The sequence below is a fragment of the Nomascus leucogenys genome, chromosome 12, assembly GCF_006542625.1.
Source record: "Nomascus leucogenys isolate Asia chromosome 12, Asia_NLE_v1, whole genome shotgun sequence".
Taxonomy (NCBI): domain Eukaryota; kingdom Metazoa; phylum Chordata; class Mammalia; order Primates; family Hylobatidae; genus Nomascus; species Nomascus leucogenys.
In genome coordinates, this window is record NC_044392.1 from 74,468,203 (window position 1) to 74,480,928 (window position 12,726).

The following is a 12,726-nucleotide window of genomic DNA, read 5'->3' on the forward strand; positions in this document are numbered from 1 at the left end:
ACAGTATATACATAGGCCAGTAACAGGTATTTATTACCAAGTGTTATGCGCTGTACAGAATTGTATTGCTAGACTTTTATATGGCTGCAGCACAGTAGGTCTGTTTACACCAGCATCACCACAACACACGAGTACTGCAGTTATAACCCTGCAAGGGCTACGACGTCACTAGGCAATAGGAATTTTTCAGCTCCATTATAATCTTATGGGACCACCACTGTATACGTGGTCTGTTATTGACCAAAACATCATTAGGCAGCACATGACTGTATGATTATCTATATATCTCTAGCGCTTTTTCTGAAAACGGAAAGATCTGCATTCTGATCCAAAAGAAGGGGCTGATCCACAATCAATATGTGAAAATGCTGACTGAACCCAATGCCTGCTGGAAAGTATATGATTTATAAATATAGTTAGGAAAATGTAAATATATTATCTTTTTACATCTAATCCTTAGTTACATGGATTTAAGTTTTTATGATACCTATACACCCAATTTATATAGTGGGATCATGGGATCAGAATCAGATTAAGGGGTAGATGGGCTGGCAATTTCCTAGGACCCTAATCTGTAAAGGAGTCTAAACTAATGCCAAGGCCAAGCATGGTGGCTCATGCCTGTAAAATCGGACAGGGAAAATCAGATATGCCAGGCTCCTCTTAGGGAATGGGTTGAGAGTGGACAGAGAGGGAAAAAATTTTAAAAGAGGTCTGAGGTAGGGACAGGAGTGGTAATGAATCTAATGCAACCACACATGAACACACACACACACACACACACACACACACACACACTGCATTATCATGTTAGAAAACATCCTCATCCTCATGGTTTCTTTTTTTTTTTTTTGAGAGTCTCGCTCTGTCACCCAGGCTGGAGTGCTGTGGTGCAATCTTGGCTCACTGCAGCTTCCACCTCCCGGGTTCTAAGGGATTCTCCTGCCTTACAGTAGCTGGGATTACAGGTGCGCACCACCACGCCCAGCTAATTTTGTATTTCTGGTAGAGACGGGGTTTCACCATGTTGGCCAGGCTAGTCTCGAACTCCTGACCTCAGGTAATCCACCAGCCTTGGCCTCCCAAAGTGCTGGGATTATAGGCGTGAGCCACTGCACCTGGCCCATCCTCATGGTTTCTAAACTGTCAACTAAACAAAGTGGATGTCATTAAGGATGAACCATGGGGCTCCTGTTTTGCTGAGTGGGCCATATGCAGCACACTGCCACCAGCACCTTTCCTTCTCCCCTCTTCTCTACAGAAGCAGCCACTCCCTAGATGATGGCTGAGGAAATGTTTCAAGAATAGCAAGCGTGAAGGGACACCAGGCCAGAGCCGTCCAAGACACCCAGGGCTTGTTCATGCCCTGAGTACAATTAGTGTTGCAACACTGTATGTATATGTACCATGCTTCATATTTCCTTAATACATAGGATTGATTTCTCCTTCCTATTTGTCCTTGTTCCTCTCAAGTTGAAACTCACATTCCTATATATCTCAATACCCCTAGAGGCAATCAAAACAGGTTATTAAAGTAATTCATAATAGGAGTTTACCAACAGAGTTTAGCTTACCAGGTATTGTTGATTGTTAAAGAGAGCTTGGTAACCTAAACAGAGATCTCATTGGTAAGATGTGTCTGGAGGTCTTCCCACCTTTCTCTAGAAGAGTGCTGGCTACTTTTAAACACCTTCCTGATACTCTGCTTGCTCCCCCGCTTGCATCCCAGGTACCTACCTATAAGCCCTTCTTAGAAGCATCTTCCACTTGCCACTTATTTTATTCTGGGTCAGATCCTTGCAGGAGGTGAAATATTCAGTGGCCTAATGCTTAGTTCTAGGAAGATACTGTTCATTCAGCACCTTCCACGTTTCAATACTCCAAAATTAATTCACTGATACATGGTGTGGAAAAAGCCATAATTCCTCAAACCAGCACACCCCCAGCAAATGCTATCCACTGTATGAATCAGCTCCTGGCTTAGCACCAAATATTCAGAGTGATTGGAAACATAACTGAAAAGTAACTGAAGTCAACAATGCCCATAATCAAAAGAATGAAAGCTATTTCCCTTTTAAGAGAAACTACTTAAAAAGGAGTTGGAGGTAGGAAGAAAAAGAAGGAAGGAAGAAAACCCAGTTGAAACTTGGCATTTACTTGAAGAGGAGCTAGCAGAATGTAGTGCATAGACAGTTTCACAGCACAGAGGGAAGGCATCGCTCAGAAGGCTTCCTCGGCGCTATTAAATTTCTTTGGTGGCAGCCTCGGCTGGGAAGGCAAGGCACAGAAGTTGCATTCAGGGTTCTGAGGACCAGGAGGTGGTGTCTCCGAACTTACAGGGATAGAACGGCTCAGGAATCTCGCTGAAGAAGAAGAAAGCCCGGTGTAGGAGGGTCGGAGGATGGGGGTATGCTCCTCTGTCTTTGCGCTGTGGAGGCCTGGGGGGCTGTTCAGGTTGCCCCCATTGCTGTTGCTGCTTCTGTTGTACTGATTGTTGTTGAGCTCGGGGTAATTTCTGGTAGTTGGCTGGGAGCTGCCGTTCAAGAGGTTGGTAAACAGGCTGGCTGTGAAGCCTGCCTTAGAGGATGAGGAGGTCTTTTTGTTCTCTGGATCATCTGTTGCAGCATTCAAGTTCCCTAGAGAACTGGCTAGCCGGGAGTTTATGGAAAAGCTGAATGGAAAACACAAGTGAGGAGGGAAAAAACAGACAACAATGTACAATCACACAGAGCTCATGTTTCTAAAACACATACTCATGACATTAGGGGAACATGATGAAGATGAGTCTGATCAATGTGAATGATGTCAGGATGGCTTCTTCATCACCCTTGGTGTTATGATAATATGTAGAATTGAGTTATACATATCAAGTTGCTTTGTCAAAAGCAGTTAACTAGGACCCAAGAAACTGGCTAAAACACTTTGACTACAGATCTTGAAATAGAACTCACGGAGTTTTATTTACCCTGGGGAGGAAAGTAAAGGAAAAGGGCCATGTAAGGGGAGCGTTAAAAGCAGACTTAAGTACATATTCAATCACATGACTACCTCAAACATCCCACCCATTTTGGTTAGTTCTCCCTTGCCTATACGTTTCAGCTGAGAAATGACAATATCATTTGTATATATAACTGAACTCCATTTTCTGGATCACACTAAGCCAGCTGCTCACTCTCTAGAAGAAGAGCACGCTCTGCACCATTCCCTCCACAACCTTGTCTCCTGCCTTCCCAAGACAGGAACGGAAGCCCCAGAACATCACAGGGTCTTCCGTGGTTTCTCCTCTTCTCCCTTGTCCCCTCCTCTGACAAAACTGCAGCTAAACTCATCGCCTGCTGCAAGCTTCCTTTACCTCAAACCAGCACCTTAGAAGAGGGAGAGGAAAATTACCTTCTTACAGTGGCACCTGAAGACAAAGCAGTTCTGTTGATCCTCTTGGCTGTCGCTGAAGAGGACAGTGCCATTTTTGATGTCTTCAAAGTAGGTGCAGATCCTTGCAGGGATGAACTTAATCTTTGTGGAGAAAAATAGCAAATTGTCACAATAAAGTATTCTTATCTTAAACATTCAGCAACTAACTAGGACAAGATAAATTAATCAATCTTAAAGATATCATGACAGGTCCTAATAGTGATGACAGCAGTGGCAGCCACCACTGACACAGCGCTAACTCTGCCAGGCACTGTTCTAAGAACCTTAAAGATGTCAGCTCAGCTTGTCCTCACAACAACCCTACGAAGTAGCTAATATTGCTGTCCTTACTTTACAAGTGAGGAAACAAAAACACAGAGGAAAAGTTCCTCATCCAGTCACTCAGTTAGTGAATAGCAGACCTGGGATTCAAACCCAGGAGTCAAAGTCCTGCTCTTAGCCATGATCCTGTCTTCCTGGGTCACTGTCCTTCTTTGCCACTGGTATTCATTCCTCAGCACAACCTTAGATTCCACTTCTTATATTTCAAATCCATCCTCTCCTTTTCACCCTACAAACTACCCTAGGCGAGGCCATCTTTATTTCTTATCCTTGACTACGGTGGCATCTTTTAATCTTATTCCTAAACAATTCAAATTGTGAATAGCCTTCAGTGAATCATGTCACTTAACTGTTTAAATCATTTCATCTTTCCTCTGTGCCCATAAGCCTATAGAAACTCTTTGGCTTGGCTTCTGCAGCCCCTCCAAAATCTGGACAGGTCCTTCTTTCCACACTTTCCCATTGGACATCTCTATTCCAGCTACATAAAAATGCCTTGAGTTCCCTGAATGGGTAGCGTCCACACGTTTGTCCAGTTTGCACAGACTATTTTCCCTGCCAGGGCATTTTCTCATCTCCTTCCCATCCTCTACATCTTATCTTCCATGTCCATTTGACCCACTTGTATCACACTTAGCCTTTAATGGTCCAATCAGCTGTTACCTCATCAAGCAAGCCTTCTCTGAGTTCCCAAGCAATATATGTTTCATCATATATTCTCATAGTAAATCATAGCTCTTATACCATATTGCATCATCTGGTATTTGTCTATCTCCGTTACTTGATATAAGCTCCTTGAGGGCAAAGAATTCTCTCTCATTTCAATTCCCAGTGGCTAGCACAATGCTGGATTCTGAGCAGGTGCTCAATAAATATTTGCCAAGTGGACAAAAAGGAAAAACTGACTCAAATCTGGAGAGGCAGGGCCCAGTCATAATCTTAATATCAAATCTGTTTGATCCTAGATAAATCATTTAATATAGCTGAACTCTGTTTTCCTCTCTGCTAGAGAAAAGCTTATTTACTTGTAGACTCTTTCCTTCATTATCCACCCACCAAACAGCAGCTTAAGCTCATGTTTTGCCTCCAAAATAAAAATGGAAAAAGTTCTACAAAGAAGCAATTTGAGCTTCTCCAGAAGCTCCAGAAGCTTGAGCCCTCTTAGAACTGCCCTCACTAAGCAGTCCTAAACCTAAGAATGAATAAGAACCAGCAGGTGAAGAGCTTCTTTCCCCTATTTCATCAACACTCTTGGCCAAACGTCTCTACTGCTCTCACCAAGTGCCACACCGGATCATGGTACCACTCCAGGAGGTTTCAGGGGACATTTTTCCACAGAACAAACTAGTGTTCCCTCTTGAAAAGGAAGGTAGAGAAGAAAACAAGACTAGAAAATAAAGGAGGGGAACGAATGCATGCTGATTGGGAAAAAATAGAGGGAAAGAGGACCAATAAAAATGAAAATAATTTAAGCTAGATCTATCACTAGATCAAAAGGAAAGATGCAGAGCACCTGTAGTTTCTTAGAGACCCCCCACAATGTGCTAAGAGCACAAAATACATCGATGTCTCTACCACCACCACACAGCCCTGTGGGCATGCCAGCAAAAAAAACAAAATCCTTTTTTTTTTTTGGTAAGCATTAAAAATAAGGCATAAACAATATGGAAGAGAAAGGAAGCAATTTAAAAAGCAAAAAGCTGTGTACAGTTGATTTTCGTGTTTGAGGCTTGGGAAACATGGCTAAAAGGAAGCATATATTTACAAGCTACTAGACATTCAACCTCATTGGCAGTACCTGAAAGGCTGGGACACTGCTCTTGGGTGTCCTTTTGTATCATCCGACCTGTGGAAATCAAAGACAGATGCTCACATATCACCAGGCCACACGTTTTCAAAAAGACCACAAGGCACATCAAATGGTATCAAACCAGTAAAAATATTAAATTAGCAAAAGGGAGAAACCTTGCAAATGGATATTAGATTACCCAGAACCAGGTTTGCTATCCCCTTTTCTCATAATACTGCAGAAAATGATAACCTCATCTTTGAGCAATATGAACCTTTATTCCTTAGATCAGGAACTCAGTAAAGACCCAATCTGACTACAGTGTTATAGGTTCTCCCAGATTACACATGAAAACTAAATTCCTTGTGAATCTGTTTGGTGTTTACCATACCGGCAAAACATCCTTCTGCTATGTGTATCTCTTATTTATAAGTCAAAAAAATGCTGCTGCTTCCCATTATATTAATTTGTGGACTGGGGCCTTGCCACCCAGTATATTGTAATTTTAAAAAATGATGATATTTACAAATGTTTGCACCTTTCGATTCCCCTTTTTTTTAACCCAATCTGAGCTATCAGCAGGTTTCAAATGTTGTGATCAGAAGTCAAGTCTCATCATTGATTCCATAAGTCAAGATGGCTTATAACTTTACAGGCACAGGTAAGAATTGCTTATTAAACTTTTCAAAAATAGAAGGTAAAGCTGAGGAACTAGCTTAGATTGCCAGAGACTGGCATACAATACTTTTATATACACTATGAGTCAATACAAAAGCCTCAGCACACCTGTGAGGATCCAACACAGGACAAGAAACTCATTCACAGCAGAAGGGGAGAAATCCAAACGGAATTTGAAACAGAGTCCCAGAGATAAATGCTTTGCATCTTAAGGTAGAATTCCAGAGACTGAGATGCAGCAGTTGCTTTTGATAAACTTCTAAACTTTAGCTACTCCCAACAGTGATAAAATAATTAATAAACAACAGAAAATAGTAAACTTAGTATTTGTAGAACAAAATTCAAAAGAGAAGATTACAGATTAAAGAGAAGATTAAATGTTCTATTCACAAAGGGAAGCACGCTATGAATTGAAGTGTTTAAAAGAGATCTACCTAAATGCACAGGATGGTGAGGTACGTGGCTGTCTCTGACTTTTTAAGGCACGTAGTTTGTCTCCCTGGGTTATACCATTTTTCATTTCCACATCATCATCTTCTAAGTTATTCTGGAAAAAAATACACGTTTCACAGAAAGGTCAAAATTTGGCTTTATATAGGTTTCTTAACAGATTACATATATAGATACATTTTATACAGATTATCTTAATATAGATTAAGTCACTAAAGGTACTATGAATCAGCATTGTCAAAGTTTACACAAAAGAACCCTCGACTATTTGCCAGTTCAATAGGCAACAAGTCAAATTCCAAATCAAAGAAGCATGGGAATAGATGTGGTAGAATATAAAAGGAGCTGTTTGTTACACTGGACAGCAACAGAGGAGACTCTCTCCTGCAGACACAATCATACGTTGGAATATAGCCTAGATACAGAAGGGCCCACAGATGCAGTACAAATATGTTTTTAGATACTACCAGGAGCCATCACTGCAAATTCCATAATTTGTTTACAAAAATACAAGATAAAAATACTTTAGGATATCTATACAGTAAGTTATTAACACAGTAATCATGTAACACTAGTAAAAGCACACAAGCCCTTTTCAGAAGGATTTAAAGGACCACGTTCACTAGATCTTTCCTTCTGAAATAACTCTTTATAGTTTGAAAAACAGAAGTACCATGCTAGTCTCTTCAAATGCAAGTCTCTTCAATAGCCCTGATGCAGGGGGAGGCACTGGTACCCTTAATTTATCAATGAAAAAAGGACATACTCATGGCAGTTAGGAATATTGCCCAAGCTCCCATAAACTCTTAATGACCTTCGTATGACTTCAAAATTAGATTTCTTGTCCCAAGATGCAATGTTCTTTCTAAAATATATGCCATAGCACACTGTCATTGCACCAGTGAAGACTGTATTTTGCCTTTTTTCCTCAACTGAAAAATCAAAGTGCCTTGGATTTGCTAAAATCCCTCCCAGCCATAATAGTCCCCTCCCCTATTTAAAACTAGAACTCTTGTTTGATGAAAAATGTACTTCCATCAGTCACATTTGAGTCATTTCTCATCGCAATACCTCCTCATTCCCTGCCACCTATGTTGGGTTCCACAGGTAACCCTGGGACTCAGTAAAAAGACCAAACCTCACCATCACATCTCTGAGTTTAAAAAAGAAATAAAGAAATGCAAAGCACAAGGTCAGTGGGAAAGAAAGAATAAGGACAACAGCTTCCTAGAGGCAGTCCCTTAAAGAATGGGTACAAGTGACGCAGCCCAATATCCCAGGAAAGGTCGTCCTGCCCAAGAAGAATACCAGCTCAACAGTCACAGGATCATGGAGTCTTCATGAGAGAGGGTTCTCTTAGAGTCTCAAGTTGCACTTCTAAAAAATCTCCAGGAATCAGTTTTACCATTCAGTTCTATCCATACAACCCCAGTGGGGGAGGAACTTATTACCATCAAAGAAGCCTGCAAGAACAGAAATCAGGAAGATCTGACAGCTAGGCTTGCCAGTGGGATGGTGCACCTGAGAAGGTGAGCTTAGCTTCACCAGGCTGCAGTAAGCACTCAATGTGCTGGGATGTTACCAGTTACTTAGCACAGAGCCAGTTTCCTGAATATGAGGTGAGGCCAAAAAATACATAGGCCCTCATGAGAATGGCCAAGAAAGCTTCTAGGAGGACCTGACAGTATCCTTGCCACAATCAGTTTCATTGTCAACCAGGTGCTTTTGTACCAGGAAAGCTTATTTGTTCCTCCAACTAGGAAGATCTTTGTGTTTCCCACTAGAACCACCTTCAAAATTATAAATCCAAAATGATTCTTAACCTGTAATTCTAAAATTCAACCTTTCAGGTAAGTATAAAGGTAAAACAGATATAAAAATTTACCTCCCATACAATCTTTCTGAGAAAACTATTACAGGATATGCTCTTCAGGAAAAAAGGAAAGACAACATGAGATCCAAGAAAATTAGGGATCTAACTGAAGAATATGAAGAAGAGTTAGAGAATGAGACTATATAGTCCTGATCCTAGGACTTCACACACACACACACACACACATACACACACACACACGTACACACACACAGCAGGGCTAAGAACAACCAGTCCAAGTTAGAAGGGAGAAATGTCTTCAGGAAAAGAATGGAATTAGAATGGAATTTTGCTGTGTTGAGATTTTGAAAAAATTTAAAATTGTTTGGCACAACTTTTTAAAGCATTATCTTTTCCTAAATGCATAGAAAACTATGCAAATTAAAAAAGGCAATTAAGTCTAGGACAAACAAAGAGAGCATCAAAAAAGAAAACAGTCATAGTGTACTACTAAGCTCAAACCGTGAACAATATTTACATAGTAATAATGTGCACATGATTTGATTTAACGAATATAGTTATATTGGGAAGTGGTGGTGACAGTGAGCTAGAAGAGCTGCATCCTGTCTACAACAACCAGGAGGCAATAGAAAAATGTCCAGAATTGATCAATTAAAAAACAGCAACATAAACAAGGTATTTATAATAGAAATATGGCACTAAAAATAATACTATAATTTTCCTAGAGGTTTCCCCCTTTGGAAGTGGGTCCAGAGATACAGAAGGGCGAGAAAGGACACTGATATTTTTTGTTGCTAGAATTCAACACTTGTTGATATTTTTTAAGCTGTGATCATATATTGCTTGAAAAGAATAAAAGCATTTTAAAAGATATACAGTTAAACAGAAAATTAAATAACAGTACATTTTAAGTTATAATTACTTTACATGTATTTTTCTCTCATTCTACTGTGAATCTTAAAGGTCAAATATTTCTGTAAATTATGATACATCTCAAAATCAGAAAACAACAAAAATACTACAATACACAGCCATGCACTTAACTACCCAGATTTAACATACTTTTACTTCCTCCCCTCAAGTTTACTTAAACACCCTCACAGGAGCCACCACATTGTCTGTGATCAGCCTTGCGGGCCACCGTTCTCCCCCAGCTCCTCTCGGGTGGCTGTGGTGGTGATGACCACGAAGGCAGAGGTGTTTCTTCTTAAAAAAAAAAAAAAAGTATCTGGCTAGACACAGTGGCTCACACCTGTAATCCCAGCACTTTGGGAGGCCAAGGCAGGTGGATAACATGAGGCCAGGAGTTCAAGACCAGCCTGGCCCACATGGTGAAACCCCATCTCTACTAAAAATATAAAAATTAGCTGGGTATGGTGGCGCATGCCTGTAATCCCAGCTACTTGGGAGACTGAGGCATGAGAATCATTTGAACCTGGGAGGCAGAGGTTGCAGTGAGCCGAGATCGTTCCACTGCACTCCAGCCTGGGCCGTAGAGACTGTCTCAAAAAAAAAAAAAAAAAATATATATATATATATATATATAGAGAGAGAGAGAGAGAGAGATGCAGATATATTTATGATATATTTTTATGTATTTAAATATATATGCATTTACCATATATATGGAGATATGTTTACCATATGTTTGTCATTAGTAATAAAGTATAGGTAAACATGAAAAAATATTAAAACCACCTATATATTTACCATCAAAAGCAAAACACATTAACATTCTGGCACATAGTCTTCCAGAATTTTCCCTGTGCTATATAAAACCCCCAACCTACTTCTTCCTTACAAAAAGAGGTTGTATTACATACATATGCTGCTTTGTAACTTTTCTAACTTAAAAAACATACAGTGGAAGTTTTTCAGGGCAAATTTTTTAAAATCTCTGTCGTTTTATGGCTCCATAAAATTCCATTGTCTAGATATGCCTAATTTTATTATTTAACCGATAGCCTAGGTTAGGCTATTCTCTGTCTTTCATCACTATAAACAGCCTCAACAAACATACTCTTATATATACATGGTTTATGAAGACTCTCTTATTATTGCCTTAAGACAAATTCATAGAAGTGGAATTCCTTTTAAAGTCATCTTCCACATATGATCAAATTGCCCTCCAAAAAGGCTGTACCATTGTAAATTCCAACTAGCAATGTTTAAGAGCTTTTTATTCCCTAAACATTTGTCAATACTGCATACATTTTTAATACATTTGATAGGCATAAATAGCATCTCATCATTTAAATTTGTGTTTCTTCCATTTCTAGGGAAGTAGAACATTTTTTATGTTTACCAGCCAGGAGGGTTCCCATATTGTTTTATTTGTGCACATAGTATTTTGGTGATTTGTAAGAGTTCTTTATACCCACACGACCTCCTCATTTGCATATGTTGCATATATTTCCTCCCATTGATCACTGTGAGAATGAATTGGAGGTCAAGACTCGGGGGAGGGACACATTTAAGCGGCTATGCAGTAGTCTGATGAGAGATGATGGATTGGATTAGGGTATGGGAAACCACGTGGGAGTCCAGACTTGAGGAGCGGGAAGAAGGGGGAAAGATCCAGACAGGCAATACAGGTCTGAAAAAATCTATAAAATGTAAACTGTATTATTTTTTGTCTAAACTAATCTTTTATTTTGTCTCTGTGGCCACTGTACAAAGTGTGAGGCATTTTTAGGACTATGAGAGATAGACTATATAAACTATAAAATTCTCAGTGATTAGTAAATAGCCTTCAAACTCAACAAAAATAGTAACATTATTCAAAACATATTTACATTAAATTACAGAATTAAGGAACTAAAAAGCTATATGGAAAAGGTCTTTGGCCTCCTGGAATACTGAATAAGACACACAGACATAAATATAACAAGCCTTATATTTATTAGGGGATTGATCCTATAAGATATACCAAGTCATAAGAGCCTGTGGGAGGAAAATGTTTATTAGCAAATGCAGTATAATATATTGTGCGGCACAAATCAATCTCATGAGTTGGTAGCCAGGGGAGAGTTTGAAGACTTTTCTCATCAGGTGCTGTTAGGCCTCCTTCCTTATACCAGATTCATTCTTCATGATGACTAAAGAACACATTCACAAATGACAAATGAGGAGAACCCAACCTGGGCCTCCATTCTGCCCTTAGGCTCCAGCCCCTCTCCCTACGAAATGCCAGGGCAGACTCTCTCTTGTCCCAAGCTGGTCCAGGAGAAGCAGATTCCCTGGAATCTGCTGAAAAGAAACAAAACCACTTGGCTGATGCTGGCAATAATGAAGAACCCTACCTAGTCCAGGGAAGACCCTCCTATCTTTGTCCCCCACAGGCAAGGGGTCTGCTCTCAGATGCCCCATTGCCCTTTGGAGGATCTAAGCAGCAATACTCTTCCTTTTGGATACTGGACTGCCCTACATAAAGGCAAGAAAATGACAGTAAACTAAAATATTGTACCAAAAGAAGTACAATTAAAAAAAAATGAGTGATGATCTAGTGAAAGAACAAATAACAACATGAAGAATAAATATTTTATTCCACCAGCTGTTTTCTCTATACACAATCGTGTCCACAGATTTCAGCTGGATAAAGTAATTGCTGACCAAAACCTAAACAAAATCCTGGCACAGTAAGCTATAGGAAAGGCTGTGGAAAGTCTCATTAAGAAAAGATCTATGAGATAGAATATAGCACACTAGGGAATAAAGATGGAAGAGTCATAATAGAAAAATGACATAAATAGACAGTTTAAATAGAAATGAGTAAAAATAGAAGTCCAAGAACTGGAAGATAAAGATGAGAACGGAATTTTTAGCAGACTTTAATAAATTGGCTAGGAAAGGTGGCTGGGTCATCTCTAAAGTTCTTTTCAGCTCTCAGATGTTGAACCTATGAGATGTAAGTGCTGGAGAAAGGCAAAGATGTCATCTTTATAATAAGCTGCTTCTGATCAATAAAAAGTTTGAATTTATCAGAGCTACCCACATCTCTCTTCTGGCTGCCCCATTCACTGCCACTGCCACTGGTTGGGACCTTTAAAACCTGGACCTCCCTATCACCAACTCCCTGGCCTTCCACCCTCAGCCCTATATGACACCATAGCCAGAGTGATCTCCCAGCACCATGATTCTGTGTGCTGTCACTCCCCTGCTTAATAACCTCTGGTGGATCCCAATGGCATTCAGATTAGAACTCGTCTTCATTGTCATAATG

The 12,726-nt window shown here is 39.9% G+C and overlaps 1 protein-coding gene across 3 annotated transcripts in view; it reads right to left on the reverse strand.

Moving 5' to 3' along the window:
* Positions 1-12,726, reverse strand: part of CDC14A (cell division cycle 14A) — a 169,235-nt gene that overhangs the window by 18,648 nt on the left and 137,861 nt on the right. The window contains exons 12-15 of one of the 3 annotated variants that reach the window (XM_003260116.3): positions 6,655-6,767; positions 5,552-5,599; positions 3,391-3,513; positions 2,338-2,671 (exon numbers count right to left, since the gene is read on the reverse strand). In XM_003260116.3, the coding sequence (XP_003260164.1) occupies positions 2,338-2,671; positions 3,391-3,513; positions 5,552-5,599; positions 6,655-6,767 (618 nt within the window). Of the gene's footprint in view, positions 1-2,144; positions 2,672-3,390; positions 3,514-5,551; positions 5,600-6,654; positions 6,768-12,726 lie in introns of those variants that run through there. The other 2 variants (XM_003260117.3, XM_012500327.1) reach the window with 2 other exon arrangements.